At 44.5% G+C, this 23,055-nt stretch overlaps 1 protein-coding gene across 3 annotated transcripts; it reads right to left on the reverse strand.

The window, feature by feature from the left end:
- On the reverse strand, positions 1-22,893 carry RBM27 (RNA binding motif protein 27). 3 transcript variants are annotated; one of them, XM_048319907.1, is made up of 22 exons: positions 22,764-22,893; positions 19,920-20,038; positions 18,995-19,119; positions 17,118-17,224; positions 16,355-16,545; positions 15,857-15,940; positions 15,291-15,554; positions 14,490-14,726; positions 13,238-13,372; positions 11,121-11,270; positions 9,188-9,335; positions 8,752-8,905; positions 7,349-7,600; positions 7,121-7,249; positions 6,178-6,300; positions 5,602-5,676; positions 5,329-5,493; positions 4,808-4,912; positions 4,523-4,714; positions 4,171-4,257; positions 3,598-3,708; positions 1-2,984 (listed from the first exon to the last, which is right to left on the reverse strand). In XM_048319907.1, exons 1-22 carry the CDS (start codon positions 22,820-22,822, stop codon positions 2,898-2,900), a joined length of 3,099 nt encoding a protein of 1,032 aa, XP_048175864.1. In that variant the 5' UTR covers positions 22,823-22,893; the 3' UTR covers positions 1-2,897. The 3 variants fall into 3 exon arrangements, with proteins under 3 accessions (XP_048175864.1, XP_048175865.1, XP_048175866.1); XM_048319908.1 differs by lacking the exon at positions 15,857-15,940; XM_048319909.1 differs by lacking the exon at positions 11,121-11,270.
- Positions 22,894-23,055: the final 162 nt, after the last annotated feature.

Raw genomic sequence — 23,055 nt, forward strand, 5'->3', positions numbered from 1 at the left:
ACCATTCCATAGTAGAACTTTATTGCAAAAAAGTCAACATGCATCTTAGAAATTTGGCTTGTAATCAATAAAACAAACATTACATATATGAATTTTAATGTATAAACAATTAGAAATTCAACAATATCTGCTATTATCCTATTACACAAGTTCACAATCTGTAAAAACTATAGTACAAGGTTACTATACACCAAGAGGAGCTTTTGTTCCTTTTCACATGATTTTGTTAAAGTGGTGCTTTCCTAAGCAGGTGCCTGGTTTCAGATTTGATGACGTGGTTTTGTTTATTTTGCTGAGGTTAATTCAGCAAGGAAAGGGAGGGAATTCTTTCCACAGTGACTTCCTTTCCCCATCCCATCCTCCTTCAGTGTCTGTCCCCCAGCTCAAGCTGGTACACTTGGCTGGGGCACACAGGGACCCTGTGGGTTGTGTTTCACCCAAGGAACAGGTGAATTTCCCAGTAAAGCATCACCATGAAATAAACTCAGCTGTACTGCCCTGCTGACTATGGAAACACAGAATCCAAGCCAAACCACTCCAAGAGATACCCAGCATGCCCTAAAATATAAGAGGGTCCATAAGCTTTGTCAAAAGGCAGACCAGTTTCACACAGCTCCCCTCCTCCTCCTCCAGCCCCCAGCGCCAGATGTGGTCCCTCTACCCCCTGGGTACAGCCAGGCTGGGGGGCACTTCCAGCCCCCTGGGCAGCAGCCACCCTTGGGATGGCACCCGGGACTCAGGCCAGCCTGCCAGGGGTACTGTGAGGGCAAAAAGTAATTGTAGGAAGCTCTCAAAGATGGCCCTTGCTCCCTCACCCACGCCCCTGGACAGAGGTGCCACCCCAGTGTCACTTTAGAGCTAAAACCATATGAAAAGGAATCCATTCTGTGTGTGTCAAAGGCTACTGCAATTTTTCTTACAGATTAATCCACTGTAATTTTCATTTTCCAAATACAAAAATACAACAATTCTTATTGAAATCTATACGCCGGTAATTTTAGTACACAAAAAAAGCAAAATATTTACAAAATTATACAGTTTAAGAAAAACCTCTGTACAAAAAAATATATAAATCCTTTTGATCCCTCTCTCACTTTTTGTCAGGACTTGGACATGTTTGCCGCAATGGACTTCTCAAGATACACACTGTGCCACAGACATTAAAACCCTTAGAGATCATGGGAGAAGAGCAAGACATTCTTGTAAATATGTAGGGTAGGTTTCCCCTCCATTTCTTCATGCCTGGAATTTAGCCTCAGCATTAGCAGGACAGTCCTAATTCTAACAAGAGGGGAGGTCTGGAAAGAGACAGAATACTGGAGACATTCCCTTCAGTTGACAAGACATTACACGAGTTGGATACCCCACCATAGCACAAGGATGGAGGCAGCAGGGCTGTGACCCCAAAGAGTGCTCAGCACCTTCCCCATGCCACATTCAGAGCCACAGGCAGGTGAAGGGTTTGGTAGATACTGTCCTTCAGTCAGGAATTACTGGGGACTACTCTGGCAATCATTTGAGAGAGAAGAGTGCTGTGCATGGACATGGTGTTGATTTTGTGTAAAACCACACATCAAATTACTGAGGAGTGCCCAGGGCAAGTGGGCAGTCAGGGAAGGTGCTGCTGGGTGCCCCGGCTGAGAGCCACAGAGCCCAGAGCTGGCCCAGCCCCTGGCTCGGGCACCCAGCCCCTGGCTCGGGCACCCAGCCCCTGGCTCGGGCACCCAGCCCCTGGCTCCCCGTGTGCCGTCAGCGCCCAGCCCTGCCGGGGGTACGGACAGCAGCGAGGCAATGGAGCACGTGACGGGGTTCAGCTCAACACGCCTGAAAGAACTGCCCTGGGCCATGAGGGACACCCCCTGGAGACCCAGCTCACAACACCCTTGGGGCACTGGACCCTGGTTTGGGGCCAGGCTAAGCAGGACACCCCAGTCCTATGGGCTGAAACCCACCCTGCTCTGAACACCTCAGGGCTCTGCCTGGAACATGGCTGGGAACAGGGAGAGGAGGAGAGTTGCTCCTGGCTGGTAGACAGGAGCCAGCTTAGCTGCTTTCGAGGAAGACTGGAACTCCTTCCATTCCTGCTCACAAATACTGAAATGCAATGAACAGCCTGACTTACACCGAGCCTTACACTGAAATGACAGAAGGAAATCAAGAAGGAGTGCAAATCCACTCCAGTGTGTGTGTCCCTGCTGATGTTTTCTGTGAAGCAGAATTTGGAGAAACAGAGTGAACTGGACAATGTTATAACAATACCCTGTTAAATTGTTTCTTCCACCTCCTCTCACAAAAAGCAGCACAACATAGAGACTGTGTGGCTGTCAAACATACTGAAGTAAATGATTTAAGAATCTAGCAACAAATAATTCCTACAACATGAGACTCCACAGGAAACAAAATGCTACCTTTTTTCAACGAGCAAATGAGGCCAGTTTTTTCTTTCATAATATTTAATGAAAGTTTGTCTTTCCCCTAACCCCGTAATATTGCTAAATAAAACCTGTAATATCTTTTCAATTATAAACTAACAAATCAATCACATTATAAAAAACCCAAAACAAGGTAATACAGGTGACACAAAAAGAGGACAAGAAAATACTGATTTCCAACTCCCCCCCCCTTACCCCTCCCCCCCCCCTTTTTATCCTTCTTAAATAGAAAAAAATCACCACCCTGGTGAGCTTGATAATCCTGTAAGAAGTTCCTGGGCCTTTGGCTAGCTCAGTCTCACAGCTCTGTGTCCCAAATGTTTTCATACCAAACTGCTCATGGTAAATCTTGTGGTTTGAAAAAGAAAGTAAAGCTTTTTTTGGCTCATCAACTTCCTTAAATAAACGTTTAAAAGATGTAGTTTGAACTATATTCCTAAAATTATACATTTCGAACATCAAGTTTCATCTTCTCCAAGAACGGGATTCATCCTCATCTTCATCATCATCATCATCATCTTCGTGCAAAAATAAATCTGAGGTTTCAGTCTCCTGGAGGAAGAAAAAATGAACTTTTAGACACAAGTTCCAAGCTATGCCCAGGGACACATCACAGCACACAGCACCAGCTGTACTGGTATCTGGTTTGGGTATTACCGCGTGTCCCACAAACACAAACAATCACATCCCATCACTTTTAGGGGAAGAACAGCAGCCTCATATCAGGAAAGAGAAAGAGAGCAAAGCTTCTGAGGAAGCAGGAATAAACCGCCACTCACCTTCTCCCAGACAAGGTTTCTGTTAAGTGCCACAACAAAATAATCTTTAAAAGCTTAAGGTGTTAAGGTGAATTACAGGGAAGAACACACAACTTCTCCTACAGTAAAGCACTAAGAGTGAGGAGTAAAAGGCTTTGCAGCCTGCACATACAGAATCTGAGGCTTGTTTACATCATTGACAAATTACAGCCCATCCACAAAGTGTCTTTTTTTTCCTTCCCATTTCTCTGTTTTACAATGTACCTGACTACTCAAAACCAGTTCAGTTACTGGTTTGTAAAAACATATTTTATGAAATTTCTTCAGCGCACAGGAAACTGTATCCTATGAGTTCTCAACCATTAGAGTCCAGTAAGAATGATAAGGTTATTAAGAGATCTTCATACCTCTTCCTTGGACTCCTCTTCCTCTACTTCTGTGGACACAGAAGGTACCTTGGGTTTGTGCCACGAGATCTGGAGCCGTCGGTCCTTGAACCGGGATCCCTGGTTAGCAGCCTGAGTTGTGTTTAAACCAACAGATTTTCAGAGAGAGGATCAAGTGCAGAACTTTTAACACCAGCAACAAGCCAGACCCAGTGCACGTAGTACAGATCTCAAATCTGTGTTTGAAGATCTCAAATATATAAACCACAATGACCCACTTCACTGTTCCAAAAGCAACTCCAGCTACACCCAAATCTGCCAAATCCTGCTCCTGCCCCGGCACTGTGAGAGGATGAGCAGGGCTCTGAACTGCCAGGGACACGCAGCTTTATCAGGGAAAGCCCTGTGTCACTGCTCAGATAACCAGGAGGTACTTCCCCTTCAGTGGCACTACCGGCAGCAGCACCAAACACTATCAAGCTCAAACTGGGGGATCAAAGCCTCTGAAATTTTAAAATACAAAGGTAGACACAAGTAATTAAAACCTCTTATCTTAGATGTGTGGAAAAAAAAAATATCCACGATTCTACTTACATTCTCAGCTTCTGAGCGGGACTTAAAAGTTACAACAACACTTAATGGGGAATCCTCTTCTTGAAGGTCTTCGATATCTCCAAATTTCTGTGAGGGTAAAGTTCATTAGGACCGGCAGTAATGTTCTCCTCCACCTCCATAATCATGTGGTACAATTGCAGTGTACTGAAGTGACACTGAAATCTGATTTTTTGGACAGAAAAGTGAGAGCCAGAGGACTCCCAGCTGCATCAGCCAGCAATATTGCAGCACTTCTATTTTTAGGCAAAAGCTCAGATTTATTGCTATTCTAAGAGAAGCTTGATTTTACAGCAGGAAAAGAAATGTATAGTGATTTACAGGTCACACTTACAGAGAAGTGCTGTAACAATTCATCTTTTTCCTCTTCAACGAAGCCTCCCACGGTGAGTGCTTTGGGCCGATGATCCACCACCATGTGGTTCAACATTCCCCGTCCTCTGCCCCCACGGCCCCGGCCCCGGCCTCTGCCTTGGGCTGGCGCTGTCTTTCCTCGACCAACAGGCAAGATTCCTAACCGAGCAGCCTGGGGAAAGAACACAGCCATCCCCACAGTGAGAGGATCTGAAACCCCCAGAATTCATCAATTCATTAACAGCAGCAGTGCAGACCAGCTCACCTCCACCTGTAACTGATTGAGCTTTTTCCGCAGTTCAGTCGTGTCCTCTCCAGAGGACAGTCTCTTATGGAAGTCCAGCTCTGCGTCCAACAGTTCCTTCTGTGCCTGGGAGAGAAGGAGGTGGGAAAAGAAAACAGAAGGAAAGGGCAGAACTGTAACACCTACTTGTAATGTTTTATTCCACTTCAGCAATACCTTTGTGTAAATGATACAGACAGATCAGGACATGATAGCCATGCTTTCCTCTAAATTCAGTTTGTTTTAATTGCCTCTGTGTGTGTGTGGTCCCCCCATTTCTTGAAGGGCCCAGAATTCTCTGCTTTAGAACTGGAACAAGCATGAATGAGCTACAAGCAAAACTAGGTCATGGAGTTCCTTCAACCATGGCTTGTTTGCCCGTGGTTATCGCTCACATTACAATGTTGCTCATAAGTGTTTTGATCTAATGCTGCTGCATTTTTAAGACATTATTAAAAACAGTTACAAAAACCAAGTAGGCAAGTGTGTTGCACACTAAGTACCTCTGTCTTGGACTTCAGTTTGGATGGTGTGGAGGTTGTAGATGAGGTTTTCAATTCATCCTTTAGCTGAGATATTTTTCCTGTTAGTTCTTTTAAAGTCTTCATAATTTCTGCTCTCTCTTCTGGTTTCATGGCCTTGTTTTTCTCCAGCTTGGATATCAACATCTATACAATAATAAAAGAACAGGAACATAAAAGTCCAGGAAAAAAAGCCCTGAACAGACAGGTATCTACAAAATCAAAATGTATTTACTAGCCACATCCCAGACTTACCTTCTGGCATTCTATTTGTTTTTCTAACATCTCCTGCTTCTTTTTCCTCATATCTTGCTGGAGTTTCATTGCCTCCTAGATAAGGAGAAAATTCTTTCCATCAGTAAAAAGCAGTCTAGCATTATATGTACTCATACAGATCCTATTATCCTCTTCAAGCTATGGAAGTGAAGTCCACAACAAAAAGTACTGTCTGCAAAAAGCACAAGTCTGAAGTGCAGCTGATTCAATAAAAAGCTGCTAATTTCCTGCTGTAAGGTACTTTACTAACATTTTTCCCCCTTCAGACACCTCTTAAGAAACATACTGTGCACTGTTATTCAAATGTCTCAGACCTGCAGAGATTAAACTCAGAAAACCCAACATGGCCAAGTGTGTTGAGTAGGACACCCCAAAAGGACACTGCACACATGATTAGCCCCAGTGCTTGTTTCCAAACTGTCCCGTAACAATGACCAACTCCACACCCACATATAAAGCTGTACAGCAGTAGCTGAGGTTTCAGGTGCTCATCAAACCTTGCATTTAAAGCACTTTGCTTGCTACACTGTCAGTCAGCCATCAGTCATTAAGTACCTGTTTTTTTTTAAGGGCTTCTTGCACATCATGAGGTTTAGACCCTGCACCAGACTTCAGAGTTGTCTTCAAGTTTGGAGAACTGTAAAGCATTTTTGAGTGGCTTGTAGAAGTAGGAAATATCTGAAATAGTAAAAACACACACTATATGTATAAAATATGGTAGAGTTTAAGTTGACTGTGATATACCAGCAGGGAACTTCAGAGGATCCCTGAAACACCAACATGAATGCACAGATTTGTGCAATGAGGCAGAAAGACCAAGGCAATTAAAACACATGGATAAAGACATCAGTTCAGTTAAAAGGATTTCTGCCAAAGATACTGTCTTTCCTTCTCCATGGCAGACTCCCTTTGCATCCCGATTCCCACTAGGACACTGCTGAAGGCGATGATCTGCATCTGAAACTAGCTCTGCAGTCACAGCCCAGCATCTCACTTTCTGATCAAGTAAGGCAGCAAAAGCCACTCCATCCTTCCTTTCTTAAAAGGACTTCCCCATGGCCCAGAACACATGCTGCACTACGATATCAGTGTGAATTGAGCAGTATCAGCTTGAACTCTGGGTACAAATACTCTATAAGCTTCTAGCACTGCTGTTAAAGCACAGCATAAACTCAAAAATTGCTGGGAAAGCCATTACATTTGTCAACAAAAGGCTGGTCTCACATACCGGTTGTCAGATTTGTTTACTATCAAGCACTGCCAAAAGTATTTTATGCAATTCAAAACACTGATACTTTGTTCCTGAAGTCATTGTCCCTATTTCATATAAACAGTTGATGAAATGAGGAAGAAGTGACTGACCATGGCTGCGTGGAACATTACTGAAAAGCAACAGAACCAAGCGGGAAAAATTCACAAGTTCTCTTTGCTTGTTCCTTCCTGGCTGACAAGCCAAAGCTGTACCTGAGAGCACAACCATGATCCACCCTCAACATACCTGAGACTCCTCCACCCCAGCCCCGGGCTGGCTCAGCTCAGGCTGGCTCCCACCCGCTGCTCCAAGGCGCCTTTTCACTGGGACTTTGTTAAGGACATAGGCACCAGATGCCAGGGGTTTGTTCATCACCTGCGTATCCATAGATTTGAGAACACCAAGATTAGACACTTTGCTTTTCTGCAGCAGCAGTCACTTGGGAATGCTGCTGACCTCCCTGCCAGCACGTACCTTGGACAGGCTGCTGTGCATGGTCACGGCGGGCGGTGTGGCCAGGGCCTGCTGCTGCAGGTGCTGCAGGGCCTGGGGGGTGGGTGGTGGCTGCTGCTGCAGCACTGGGGGCTGCTGCTCGCTTTCCCTGTGCCACAGCACCCGGATAAACCGATTGCTCAGCACTGCCTCCGTGCTGGAAATTGCCTTCCTTGCCTCATCGTTACTCAAGTACTGAATGAGAGCAGCTTCAGGATCGTTCTGGAAAGCAACCTAAAGCAAAAGTTCATAAATGTATTATTTCCCAAGGAAGACAACATTTCAATCATTAGCAAACCCATCTACAAATAATCTGCAGTGATGAGTTGGGTATCCAGTGTATTAACAGCTCAAAATACTGGTAAGACATTCTATGCAATTAAAGCGAAGTACCTTTTGGCAGACATTACATGTACTTGCAGCAAAGTCTATATACGTTTAAATAAATAAATAAATAAATAAGAGTCCTCTACCAACAACATCATGTACTCGGAGCACTGTGCAGCGCCCCTGGGGTATGTCTGGTATCACTGTGGTATCCCAAAGGCTCTTTATCCCAGTCTCCTGAAGGACAAGTGCTGCCTGAGGGTGCACAGTGCAAGGCCTCACCACACCCTCAATGCAGCAGCATCTCCAAGTCTTGAATAAGCATATTTTTCCTCTAAAAATTAATATCACAGCAATAAAAATGTATCTTGGACTTTCTAGCGTAGTGATTGAGATAGCATGTTTGAAATGCATTATTCATTAGACAGGTGAGAAAGCACCACAATATCTTTTGGCCTAAGACAAAATGATCAAGAAATACACAGGCTTCCCAGATAGCTGTCTTTTATTTAGACCTCTAACTGAGGATTTGAGAGGCAACTGTTTTATCTAGAAAAATAAATGGAAATTAAATGCTATTTTAACTATGTTTTTAAAGTGCTTTTTCTGTTCTTTTACAGGGCAAGGGCGCCACTGAGTTGGAGCCAGTTCTAGGATGCCAAGTGGTAACAAACTGAAGCAGATAAAGACTCTCCTGTAGCACCTTTGTCAAAGTCCTGACCATCAAATACCATAAGACCATCATACAAGACTAATTGTCAGATCATCTCTTTCAAAAGTTATACTCAAGTTGCTCAAAAACCTGAGTTGATTCAGACACTGTTAAACCTGCAAGCCTTCCAAATATAATTAGGCATCATAAAGGCAGAAGCCAATATGGTTTTACAGAATTAAGATAATAATACACAGTAGACCAAGAAAAGGTTCTTCTGAACTTGATTACCTCCTCTCCCAGTTTGTCTCCACTAAGATTTCTCAAAGAAAACATACAGTATTCAAGCATGCTTCAGGGAAAATAAAGGACCCACACACAGACAAAACTGGACTTTGGTTTTTACCTGAATATTTACAATAGTTCCAAATTTGCTGAAGTGTTCGTTGAGCTGTGTAATATTGTTCAATTCTGGTGGGATTTTTCGAACTTCTAATTTTGTATTAGTATACTGATTCTTTTTCAAAAACCCTGGCTTATTCTGGTTGTTATTTACTTGCCTAGAGAAAAGGAGAACAGGAAGAGTTCAGATAAGTACATGTGTGCCCAAGCAAGGCAGCAAATGTTAACACACATCTAAACGGCATTTTCCCCCTAAAAAGTACACCCTCTAGACACTAACAAAAGAGCTCCCTCCCAACCCCACGTTTAGTCTCCATACTATGTGGACACAGATTTTCTGACTTAACCATCCCAAATTACAGAGACTGGTGAACAGCAATGTTCACAGCACTAACAGCAATCGAGTACATTTGAATTAACGACCTGCAGCTAATTCTTACTTTCCCAACCAGGGCTTCTTCAATGGTGGACATTCCATGCTGCTTGGAGATCTTTTCCTGCTATCTGGTTCCAGGACAACTCTAGTGACATTGCTGCTGTTATTTGTAATGGGAATGGGAGGTTCAGTTTGGATGATAATGTTGGCAGCTGGAGGGAAGGAAAAAGGCCTGTGTTACTCCACCATGCATGGAAAAGCTTTCACACAGCAAAACAGAACTGAGGTTAAAAACATAAACATTAGGAAGACTTTACCAAATTGGCCAGCTTTGTTTCTGAACAAAATCATTCAGATCATTCCCTAGCCTAACTAAACATCCTGAGGGAAACCCACATGGTCCAGCTGGGAGGGATGGGTTTTGACCTTTAAGGTTCGAATTAGCTTGAAGAAACAAAGCTAAAACTCCAACTTTCAGGTACTAAAATCCCAACAAAAAAGAAAAGGAGGAAAAGAACCACGGGTGGGTCCCCAGGCTTTAGGTCAGAGCTCCGCAAGGGCAGGGGCTGAATTAACAACCAGCTTTCACTAGGTGAACCCTTGACAGGGCAAAAGCAGCCAAGAACCTGTTGTTTCCACTGCTATCCCACTGCCAGCCCTCCAGCCAGGTTTCAGCAACAAACTGTTAATTAAGCACAACTATCACACTCTATAAGACATTAGATTTAAAGTTTGAAGCAAATTCTACCAACACAGTTTGCTAGAAATTTATTTGCAACCTTTTCAAGATAATGCCCTTGGTGTTAGTCTCCTGTGAATGCCAAATATTCAACCCCTAAAAAGAAGTCTGAGTTATACAGCAATTTCTATGGCTTTTATGCAAGCCAGGGCTCTGCTGGTTACACTGGTGAGAACAGAGACTGGGCATTTCTGGGTATGGCATCCCCACTTTGGAGGGTGATCTGAGAGCAAACCTTTCACACCTGTGACAAAGACAGTAAAAAGCGCTGTGAAGCCCCACCACTGAGCACTCACCCCTGGTTACCCCTGGGATGGGCTCTCGGAGAGAACCTGTGGGGCAGCAGTTAAGCCCCAACCCTGCCTCTGTGACAGTCATTAAGATGCAAACAGCAATTTCTGCAATAACATTTAACCATATTCCTTACAGGATGAGTCGCTGGAAGGAAATACTGAAAGTTAAAAAAAGAAAAAAAAAAAAAAAAAAAAAATCTTTCTTATCTACTGAGTAAGAAACACTGAAGTATAACAGCAAACCCCAAAATTTAACATCTTTGGTTTTAAGAAACAGGGCAGGAAAAACATGAGGGAAAAAGAAAGTTTTGCTGCTACAATTAAACTTTCTTTAAAGAGCCTTGCCTTGTTCTCTTCCCTAGAAGATACTTTGTACACATCACCACTAAGAGACAGCACCCACATCCACTCAGGTAGGGGCCAGGATTTAAGCGCAGACTGGGATTCCCATGGGCTAGGAAATGGGAATGATACCTGTGATGTTCATTTCAGAGAGAACACCTGGCTGACAGAGTCAGACCATCAAGCACCAAAACATGCCACGATAGCTCCCTTCTTCACTACCATGACAACAGCCAGGGCAAGGAACTTGGATCATCATTTCTGTGCCCATGGCTAATCAAAAGCATTCTGTACACTGTGCTGCTAAAGCCATCTTTAGGCACCATTTTTCTTTCTAGGAGCTCTCAGTACCTGGAAAGTGCCTTCACAGGCTTAAGAGGAATAAAACCCCAACCAAACAACCAACCCCTTGTAGCACTCCCAAGCAAGTGCTTATTTTTAATCAAAAAGGCTGCTTTGACTTTAATACAGGCATATTAGCACTTAAAAAAGGTAGAATGTCCAAAAAATGCTCTGAAACACTAGATCAGTGAGAAAAACTAGTGCTTTCAGCCTGAAAAGGGGGAAAAGTGTTGACGGTCTTGGACAAAAATAGCAACAGCAATGACCAGAACCCTTCCTACCTCGAGGGTTTGTATCCATCTCCCCAGATGTTAGGCCAATTAGATTTGGACGCTGCATTTGTGCTCTCGTAAAGAACTGCCGATACTGAGATCTACCAGCACTGGTAATACTAGGAGCTTCAGGGTTATAGCCATCTGGCTCATATGTATCTACAAAAAAAGGAGAGAAATGACAGAATTTTTCAAGTGAGTTTAAGACTCGGGGTTAATTTTCCTTTAAGGAAATGCATGGATGTCCAAGAGTCAGAAGTTGTTTCGGATGAAGAGAAGAGAGGTGGTACAGCCAACCTGTGCAGCCGTTGCAAACCCTCACCTGATCTTCATGCCTAGCCTATCAGGACACATTCTCTTTTGGCTTTTATTTTGCTACTATTTGTCCAAAGCACACAGGTCACAATACAGAGTATTGCTGATCCACTGCCTGGAAAGGCCTGAGGTGTCTGTGTGACAGTGTGCACAACATCTAGCAGTGTTTTAAGGGCAACAACACAAGATTTGGTTTCGACATTTATACTGTAGAGTCTAAGATGCAAAGAGATTTCCAGCCTTTGCTGCCCAACAGTCTAGTTCTCTTCAGAAAAGAAGTTTAGGTGAAGAACATACTTAAATGATTTCAATCAAAGAAAGTTGAGAAATGAGGTAATGGAACCAATACTTACCTACTGAATTCTCTTTATGTAAGAGTGAGATCAGCTGCCTAGCTTAGCTAAGGTACTAATGATCATTTTCATTAGAAGGGGTCACCACAAGAATACAAGATGACAGAATTAACTCCTATTGATCATCAGCCCAAGGTCCAAATTGAGGATAATGCATTTTTTTATTGTTAGAAAGGAAAAGCTATACAAAAACTAGAATGAATGAAGTCTGTGAAGAGCCTCCATAGGAACAGTACATCTGGGAACACAACGAATGCCTCTACAAGGGAACCTGACAGACATGAACCCCTCTAAAATCCCAGCTCCTTATTCTGCAGCGACAAGGACAACTCTACAGTTAAAATCAGATAGCAGAGCCTGAAACTGTAAAACAAGAACATTCTCTAACCTCAAAGGAGCTGAACTACAAGCTCCTCTTCCCTGATTTAGAACATGATTGACTGCAAGAGGGCAACCAGCAGCTGTTACCACAACAGTCCAAGAACAGGACATGAGAATCTCCACAGAGGTTCTGGAGAACAGAATTACTGTGAAGCCCTGTAAGCTAGGACAGGCAGAATCACCCATCAGAAGTTCTGGAGCTGAAAGGATCAGATGGTGACACCTGAACACCCAACAGGACTTGGGGATAACTGAACGATTATCTAATAAGAAATTTGAGTGACTGAAGTTTTGAAAAACATGGAAGTCACAAATAAAATGGCATGGATCATGAACTGAACTAGACCCCCTCTTTGAATAAAATTCAGAATATTTTTGTTAACAAAGATGAGAATATTATAAAACAATGACATTTAATTATCTTATTTTGGTCATATAGAACATGGAAATGCCATTAGAAATAAGCTTTGTTGTATTTAAATTGAGCAATCAGGACTTTCCAGGTATTTTGCTATTTTCCCTTGTAAAAACATGTAAAAATTTTGAGCTCTGTTAAGGAAGAGGGACATGTCCAGTGAAAGCTATCAACTTTTAGACAGCTAGAACCAGGGTGATTCCAGAAAAAGAACAGAAAAAGTACTGATGTCTATGAAGACTGTACAGACTATTGTGATATACAGCTGGAAAAAAAAAAAGCTCTCATCTGTATTAGTCCAAACTGGAGAGGAGTAAAGCCTAAGTTAAACAGCAATTATAGGTTTGCAGGTCCATCTTTCACCTCCTAATGTCCTAGTGAATGGCTTGAAGATGAAAGGAACATTTCTTATGCAACAATCTGATTGCTGTGAGCACATGAAACCCAAAGCTCCCCACAGTGCTCTCCCTCAGACCAGGACAGAGCCCTGCTGCCATTCCATACCAGAATGGATGATGGGCTGACCCAGGGAGAACCATCAGACTTCTTTTTAGATTTGTATATATTGGAGGAAGACAGATCATAATTTCTAATCACACATCAACAGAGAAAATTTTAAATTTTTACATCAAACAGATTTAAACCAAAAGGCATTTGCTTACGTTCTGACACTGTATAGAGCAGGTTCTGGGGCAGAGGAGGAGGCAGCCTTGCTCCTATGGGTGCAAGACTGGGCACTGCGCTTGTCCCCGGCTGGTCACGACTGTTTATCAAGCTGGACTGTGTTAAAGGTGGTCCTACAACGACACCACAGAACAGATCACACACTGACAGCTTAAAGGCAAAACGTGCAAACAATTCAATGCTGCGTTTATGCCTTGCTTTCAGCAAGGTCAGGGCTGCAAATATCTTCAATCCCACTACAGTTAACAGCAAACTGAGAAGCCTATTCAGGTAAATTACTCTGATTCCAACACCTTTTCTCTTTCTCAGGAGAGACAAAGCTTTAAGGAAAAAAGAGAGTGTCTTTTCTTCCCCAGAGGTTTGTTAGTGCTAGAGATGGCTTAACTACAGCAGCTCCTCCCTCAGCTCTGCCACGGAGAGCCAAGGCTTGCTCAGAGCAAGAGATCAGATCAGCAGCATTTAGATTGCAGTTCTGAAACAAGAACTGCAGGGAAAGAGGCATTCCCAGACAAGGAATTTCTCTAGTTGGCTGTGCTTCGGTTTCCCCGTAGACCATAGAGACGTTCCTACAGACTGTATGACCAAAAAGGACCCTGAGTGACACTACACAGCCCATCCTGAGCACTGTCTGTTCTCTCACAGCAAGTCAGTTCCACCTGCTGAAGGGCTCGCGCAAACTTTAGGGTTAATCCTCCATCAAATTATCCCTCCTCCCAAAATTGCTGATATTGGACACAATTATGACAGCATGTATTCTGTCCCAGGAATAGACACCACTGAAACAGAGAAAGCATGTCCCTAATATGCTATTTCATAGTGTTTATAAGATGCAGTAAGATAACACAAAAGGCTCAATATTTCAGATCACTGCCGAGCTAAAAAAGGTCTTAAATGTGTCAATAATGTATTGCTTTCTAGTGGCAGATAATGTAGCACCAACACTGGAGCTTTATTAGAATCTCTAGGAGACTGAATCTCAACATTTTTTGCATTATAAAAAAAAAAAAGGCTAGTAAGCGTCAGTAACCAATCCAATCACTACCAACTACCACTGACACGAGCTGAAAGATCCCCAACTCCACCCCCTGCCCCATTCAATTCAGTTTGGAGGGCTAGGAACATCACGGTCTACCAGCTGAACTTTCAGAATTCTTCTGGCACTATTTTGACCAGCGCACGGCTAGCAAAGAAACCGCAACCCAGCCCCACGGCGGCGGTGCTGTGACTCACGCGGGACAGGCAGCACGACGGGCGGCGGGGGCTGCGGGTGCGGCTGCGGCACCGGCAGCCTCAGGCCGCGCACGGGCCCCGGCAGCGGCGGCAGCAGCATCCCCGGCGGCGGCGGCAGCCCCGGCGGCGGCGGCGGCGGGAACGGGATCATACTCGGCAAGGAAACTTCATCTACTACTAAAGGATCATTTCCGTGATCAAACTGGCAGAGATCACCAAGGACACAATAGCCTCGCTCTGCAAAACAGGACATTTCATGTTGTGTTAGAAAACAAACCCAGTAGAGTTCTCAGTGATTTGTAACATTGTAGGTTTTCATAGAATTTCTTACTAAAGAAAACATGAATCCACTGATATGTTATTACACTGTAAGGTAAGGTTTCACAAAACAATTCAAATCAGAACAATCTTTCATAAAAGCATACAAACTTGCATGCATTCATCATAAAAGCTGTGGAAAACACAGTCAGAAGCACTGTGGTTTATTTTAAACACAAACACACACACACTGCAATCTGCACCAGGACTGCCAGTGGTTGAGGTATTTGTCTTGCACATAGAGAACTGTGAAAAAAACTCCGTATGTTCTTATCCAGCAATTGTCACAGCATAAGCAAACTGCTTCAGTAAGACTAGCTATTTCTTCAGTACAACAAAGGTCATCTCTGCATCTATTACATACAAGGGACACATCACATGCCACTGCAGTGTGACTTGCTGCTCACATTGAGTGAATACCTGAAAAACAAGTCACAGAAACATTGAAATAAGGCATGAAACTGAAAACTAAGGAACAGTTACCATCATAATCTTGACATCTTCTTTTAGGAGGAGGGTTTCTGCCAAATGAACTGGGATTGTTGTGATTGTTGAAGAAATTTGACCAGCTCTCTGTGGTGCTTTCAAGGTGGTGCGCAGGTGCAACTACAGTTACAGCATTGGGAATAGCTTGTGCGGAGGAATACTGTTCAGAGGATTTACTGGGAGATGCAGACACCGGATTATATGAGCCTTCGACATCATTTTTTTCACTCTTGTATTTTGATCTCTCTCTCTCTCGGTGCTCTGTTTAAAAAAAATAAAGTTGAGTAAAGTCTTCATGCTTTGCTCTGTACATCAGAGCCATGAGCAAGAGATAACGCATTTCCTGAAATACTCAGCATTCTGCACATTAAACTGTTCTTGAAGGAGCTCAGTCTTACCAATGGAGTAATAACTAAATATAATGCAAACAGGGGTTTAACTTCAGAAATATCAAAGTTTTCTCTGCAAAATGCACATTCATTCCCCTACTACTCATTTCATTCTGGTTTACAGCTCTCTTTTAAAGGAGAAAGAAGGGCAAAAGCCTGAAACAACAAACCTACCTCTGCCCTTAACTAACGCGGTCTCAAGGTGCGTGGAATGCTGTAATCTGTGCCACTTACTTTTCCGACAGACCTGAACTAGCCCTAAAAGAACAATCATATGGTAACCACCTGCAACTGCAAAGAAGCCTTCTCTAAAAAATACACAGTAACAAAATGAAAGAGGGAAACACTGCCTTGCAGAAAGCTCAATCCTTAGGAGGAAAAAAGAAAAAAATCAACAGCTTTGTCAGAATACACAGTACAATAATACGACCTACTGATACCCACAGGTATACGCCTGTGGATAAATTAAGAGGAAAAAAGAAGAAAACAAACCCCTTAATTGTTCTACTCTGAAGAGCAGCATCTTAATTAATAATTTCAAGAGCACAAAGCTATCAAAATTTGCTCCAACTTCTCAAGGGCATCTCCTGCCTGCTAGACCATACAGAATGTAGAAGTCACACCTGTCACTGCAAGAGGATGTTCTCCTGAATCAGCACCCTGGGTACTCACCGCTCCTGCTGCCATCCCGGTCTTTGCTCCGGCCCCTGCTGCGGCTGCGACTCCGACTTAACCCTCTGCTTTTGCTCCGGCTTTTACTCCTGCCCCGGCGCCAGCCAGACTTCTCCCTGTACAAGTCACTCCTATCATAGTACCTGTCATAGTCCCTCCATTTCCCATCATCCCGCTTTTTCTCTCTGGTTCTAGAAAAGACAGATGTAGACCATGCTAGTGAAAAGAGCAACAGAATTAAAAAACAAGTTTGCAACACAGAAAGATACTGTTCATCCTTCCCATCCATTTGGGCAGTTAAACACTCCAGTCAGAATTTCACAAATTACATAAACAAGTACAGACTCTTAAAGCTGAATCACTGGTCTGTAGAAAGCAGGAGCAGGAATTGGCAAGGTGAGACAGTTATAATGCTCAAACCAGAACAGGCTTTAAAAGTGATGCTGACATGATGTGAACAACTGCCCTCAGACCCTCCAGCCCCCCAACAATGTTCTTCATTTATGTAACAAGGGAAACAGTGGAACGGATGACATTCCTAGGAATTGTAATTTGAAGAATAGTATCATTTTTTTGTAAGAGATCAACTTCTTGTGGAGACTTCTCATGCACATGATCAGCAGACACTCAACGTTATCACAGACAAAGGAAGTAGAAAATCCCTATTTTTCATTAAAAACCACTACCTACAAGGTAAAAAGTCACAGCCAAAGATTGACAGCAAACACAGAAGAATATTTTAATATTGTGGCTCAAAGCTAACCTTTGCTCACTGGAATCTGCACGGCTCCTCTGGGGACTGGAATACTTCTTCTTCCTGCTCTCCCGCTCTTCTTCAACAGACTCTTGAAAACTCTGTTTAACACACAACTACCAAACAAGGACGAGTATCACTTTTTTTAATGAAGAAAATGACACCAAAACATAGTTCACGTTACAGACAAGACTCCATATAAAACAATACTCAAGTATTACTTGCCCAGAGTACTGAAGCACTACAAGTAATCAAGCATAAGAGTCTGTTGAAGGGTTTTGGTCTCAAACTTTCTTTTTTATTCTGCAGAAGAGATGCCCCCAAATAAAACTACTTTGATGTTTTGTTTCTAAACATGATTCATGAAAGACAAGATTTCTCTCCACTCTACTGCCTTGTTTAGTACAAGCAATTCTACAAGTGAGGTATTTATCAAACCTTTAAACAGAAAGTCTGGAGTCACCTCTCCAGGTAGGGAAGTCACTAGCTGATATTTTAAATAACTGCTTTAAGGCAAAAACCTGCTCCCATGGTGGAACTGGTCACACTTCTTGCTGGCCTCCACCACAGCAGGTTCAGAAGTCTGTCAGCTGTACCGCTACTGCAAACCACTGACCCATTCTGCACTTCTGCCATTGCACACTGCTTACAAGTTACTGTAAGTTACTGTTAAATTTTGGTGTAAAAAGTTTACACGCACTAATCTTTAAAAGACTTTTTTTTCCAATTGAAACAAAAAGGAAGGCTTCCTACATCCTTGTAACAGCATTATCGGGCGAGAACTGGTAGAAATACTCAAGACTTGGCTTGACAGGGCTCTGGACAGCTCCACCTGCAGCCCTGCTCCTAGCACAAGGTACCTGGGGTCCCCTCCAGCCCTGACCTCACTGTGATTCTACATGTGGTTTATTTCGTGGCCTCCATGTGCAGGAATCACACCATACACTGAGCTTTATCAAAATCACTAATTAATGTCCTGATTCTGTAACGTTGTCCCATAAAGCTGTCCTAGATATCTTCTTTTGCTTATTGCCGCTCCCCTCCAGCCCCCCAAACCTCCTCCTTTGCCCCCACTAGAGCACTGGTTAAGTCAACTGACAGTAAAGGACTTTCTATAAACTATGACAGTACTTTGAGAATGGAGGGGAAAGCTCTTACAGTGAAAGTCTTGCATAGTGGCAAATTATGAACTCGCATAAGCAAAGCTACTTCCATAAACTGTCATAACTCTGTGTCACATCCTCAGATAAAAAAGGACATCAGAAAAGAGGAAAAAAAGTAAAAAGCAACTTTAAGTTAAATCAATTGACAAGTCACATTCTGGTAAATAAGGACCTGCATTTGTTTGGGTTGACCTGGGTTTGGCTGACTGACAATTTCCGTAATTATTTGTCACCTTCTCTTGAAAACTTGATTGCTTTCAATTTTGCCAACAGAACTTAAAATCAAGGTAAAAGAGAAAACTGTTGGCAACCTACTTTACCTGACTTTCCAAAGTAATTATTCCAATACAGAGGCCGACATACTTCACTGATCTTAAGCATCACAGAAAACATTTTAAGGAATTTTCATTCCTCACAGAATATACAAAGTTGGAAATGTTTTGGAATGGTTTTGCTGCTTCTCCCTTTCAAACCCTTTTAAGTAATTATCCACTGCTATTGCCAGAGCTGTGAATAGGATTTCTGAGTGCTTGATCAAAGGTAGACTATGAAAAGGGATGTAAAATGTTCTTGTCTGAATCATCGCCTTCCATGGCTCTTCGGACACACAGAGATCATGGAGATCATTAGTCACAATAGAATATATTTTTCTTTCACATTTTGCCTCACAAATGCAGGAGAGCTAATTTGAAAATAAAAGGCAGGCAGAATAAATAACATTACCTCCTCCTTGACTTCCTCTTTCTCTTGCCCTGCAGCCTTCGCCTCTGCCTTTGTGGGCTCAGCAGAAGGAAGGTAACTCTTGGTGTACAAACTTTCAAAAAGTTTATCTACAAACCCTGAAGTTTCTGAGGATACAGAACACAAGAAAATACTGTTACATACGCATTTAAATGCTCGGTTACATTTACCAAAGAAGACCCTGACAACAGTTGGCCAGGTGGGCTGCTTGCAGCAGCAGCACCTCAGACTAATGAGCATTAGCTCCACTGAAGGAGCTGGAATTTGTGGCACTTGAGGCTGTTCATCTACAGAAAGAAATTCCTCAGCTGTATCAAAGACAGCAACGGAGAGTTCTGTTTTAAGGGGCAAGCATAACTGGAGCCTGTGATCGAGGAGCAAGTCCACAGCTATCCACAAGTTCCATCAGCTACACTCAGCAGCCTCTTTAGGGCAATTTTTATGAGCATAAATAATTCTCAACACCCCCATCAGCAGTTCAACGTCATAAGAAATGCACAATAACCATCCCAGTGAGTGTCAGACTTTCAGATGTTTAAATCCTTGACTATGAAGCAAATTGCCACATGTGAAGCTTCCCAGCAACCTGAAGGATTAACGTGGACCAGGTTTTCAGAAGTTACCAAACACCTGTCAGAGAAGCTTCTGGCTACACCACTGATACTTCAAATTAAGTTGCTTTTATTTAAGAGCATTTCCTCCCACCCACTGTGAAAAGTCCAAGTAACACAACTTCATCTTACAATTACTATTTTTTTTAATCACAAGATCTTTACTCCTTCAAACTCTGTAGGAAATATTAATAGATACCAAGAAACATTTTGAAGGCAGTAATGGTGCATCACCCTCCCTCCTCCCACAAAGAGCCAAAGCCCCCAGACAGCCGTGGCTGTGCAGAGCACCACACCTTTCTGCAGAAACACATCCAGCTGGTCAGCACAGAAAGCCTTCAGCTCCTTCTCGGGCTTGTCTTTCTTGACTAACGCCACAACATAGTTGGCCAAGGCTGAGGGGTCTGCGTCACATCTAGTGAGAGAGAGAACTGTGCTTGGCTGCTGCAGGATGCCGACCCCGGCGGGCAGTCACTGGAGAGCCCCCAGGAGCTCCTGCAACACCCCTGGGCTGCTGGGCTCACACCCAGCACCAGCACAGCTGCACTGGGGCCACGGAGCCAGCGAAGGGCATTTTGCAACCACAGCCCAGTATTTTAGTTGCCTTGTGACCCCCGCAACCCCACCTGACAAAAGTGCCACTTCTCTGCTCTTCCTGAGCTCTGCTGAGGGAAAACCACCTTTCTTTTGCCCAGACAGACCCACTCGTGGGCAGCTCAGCAGCCACCACTGCTGCTGAACCTCCTCCCAGCCCAGCAACCACACCTCAAATGGCTCTACAGGCACAGCAGAGCATGGACCAGGGAAGGCACTGCACAAGGACTGTGAAGGATTAAACTGCATTTAAAAATTAAAACTTGTTATAAAGTAGTTCAGAAAATGCCACAGAGGTCCATTTTCAATACACACACAGACACGTTCTGCACAGCTTCAGTGACTGTCCTGGTGTGCTGGGGATTCCTCATCAAGAATACTTCCATGCCATATTCTACAGTAACCTTTTAACGCTGGTAAAACACCCAAAGGGGAGCAGTTACTGGCCCAGGTTCTCTCTCCACACTCCCTCGCCCTTGTCTGGCTCCACAAAGACCAAAGATACCAACTCTGTGCAGTGATACTTCATCACTAATCTTTAAATTGGATATTGCTTTAGATTCCATTATTCAGCTACTAGAAACACTCCAGGTATGAAATAGAGCAACAGTGTGATTAAGCAACGGCTCCTGGTTTGGTGTCTCAGAGGGTACAGACACCAGATATCAGCTGGGGGGCAGAAACCTAAAATACTTGGAAGGGTTTTTTTTTTAAATTAACATTTAGAGAGGGGATTGTGTATTTTCTGAGAACAGTAACTCTAGAAATAGAAAGAAAAATTACTAAGTACATATACCTCAAAATAATCTCAAGTAAGAAAAAGATGCAGAAAGCAAGCAAAAGGCAAAAAAGCCAAGCAGAGGGCAACTGGTGACAGAAATAAAAATCCTCAATGAGTAGCAATCAAGCAGCAATCTACTCCCATATAGCCTGCAACAACATCTAACCTCCACTGAAAGCCAGGCTAAATGAAGCAATTAAGAACAAAGAAACCACAAATTGACAGATTTTACAATTCTTACACATACAGAGAAATAACCTGTATGTGATGCATTCACTGTGTGTGATGTACTGGGGCCCTCACCTACTGACTGTAAGTCTTCAATTTCAAATAGAGGAGACCATCCCTCACTTCACAACCATTACCTTTCCTTTCTCCGTATGTTAGTCCCTCCCAAGCACCCCACCCCATCCCACCATGCAGTGCAGGAGCACACAAGGTGAGTGCACTCCTCCAGGTAAGCCAGTCTGTATTGTCACTCTAGTGTCACTACAGAGTCCCTGACTGTTGGGGCCCAGTGGCCAACTCCTTGATTCTCTGCCTCACATTCCACAGTGCAGCTCAAATGCCCATGGAACGCTGGGAGCTGGCAGGGAAAGTGCAAGAGCAGGAGGCATTCTCCAGTCTAGAGACCTTCAGCAGGGTTTGACCAAAAACCAGAGAAACCCATTACTGTAACAAGAGAAAAAGAAAGTTGTGAAGAACTTTCAAAAGCCTAATACTTAACGATGGCAACTGAGCAGACCTAAGGCCTATTTAAAACACTTCCCACAGGCCTCAGCTGTACTTTGTGGGAGACCTAAGCCTGGCCAGGCACTGACAAGCAGCTTCTCCTGATAGACCCACTGACCCGTTGCTGTGCCTGCACCACCAGCACCAGATGTGTTAAGGCACCACAGAGCTTGGGACAAACACAAATCCAGCACCACTTTGCAGCCAGGACAAATTATTAGAACCCATAAAATGCATGACATGACCTGGATCCATGCTGACTCCATCCCAGTCCCACTCCCACTGCGGGCAGCAGCAGGATGTAAATGCAGAGTTTCCACAGTTTTAACATTATTCCTGGTTTTGTCAGCACCTGCAGCAGCCCTTGGCTCTTCTCCGAGATGACAGAGCTGGGACTGAAGTCGACAGCACAGCCGGGGCAGCAGTTGGGAGCATACAGAATCACAGAGGTTGGAAAAGAGCTCCCAGCCCATCGAATCCAAGCTATGCCTCATCCCCACCTTGTCCCCAGCCCAGAGCCCTGAGTGCCACCTCCAGGTCTTCCTTGGGCACCTCCAGGGATGGGCACTCCAAACCTCCCTGGGCAGCCCCTGCCAAGGCCTGAGCACCCTTTCCGTGGAGAAATTCCTGCTGCTGCCCACCCTGAGCCTGCCCTGGCCCAGCCTGAGGCCGTTCCCTCTCCTCCTATCCCTGTTCCCTGGGAGCAGAGCCCGACCCCCCCGGCTGCCCCCTCCTGTCAGGGACTTGTGCAGAGCCACAAGGTCCCCCCGGAGCCTCCTTTGCTCCAGGCTGAGCCCCCCCCTCAGCTGCTCCTTATAAGAATTATGCTCCAAACCCTTCTCCAGCTCCGTTGCACGTTGTAGTACAAAAGGCCCCCGGCACCTCCCTGGGCTCGGGCTGTCCCGCACTCCGGGCGCGCCGGGCCCGGGCCCGGGCCGGGGGCAGGCGGGGCAGGGCCGTAACGCCTCGGCCGGGCCGGGCCCGCGGGAAGCGCTGTCCGCCCGGCCCGCCCGGCCCGCACGCCCGCACTCACATGGGCTCCAGCAGCTTGGCCAGCCAGGACTTGAGCGCGTCTACGCTCTCGATGATCATGGTGGCCCCGCACCGCCCGCTCACAGCTACACCGCCGCCATCGCCGCGGCCTGCCCGGCACCGCCCGCAGCGCAGCCTGCTGGGCATCGCCGGGGCGGGGCCCCGCCGCCAGCACCAATCAGGCAGTGCCGCCCCGCGCTGCCAGCCAATGGCAGTGGCCCACAGCCCGAGCCGAGGGTCAGGGGGAACCAGCAAGTTCGGTAGAGCGAGCACATGAACCCGCGGCGACATCT

This window comes from Corvus hawaiiensis, chromosome 15 (genome assembly GCF_020740725.1).
Source record: "Corvus hawaiiensis isolate bCorHaw1 chromosome 15, bCorHaw1.pri.cur, whole genome shotgun sequence".
Taxonomy (NCBI): domain Eukaryota; kingdom Metazoa; phylum Chordata; class Aves; order Passeriformes; family Corvidae; genus Corvus; species Corvus hawaiiensis.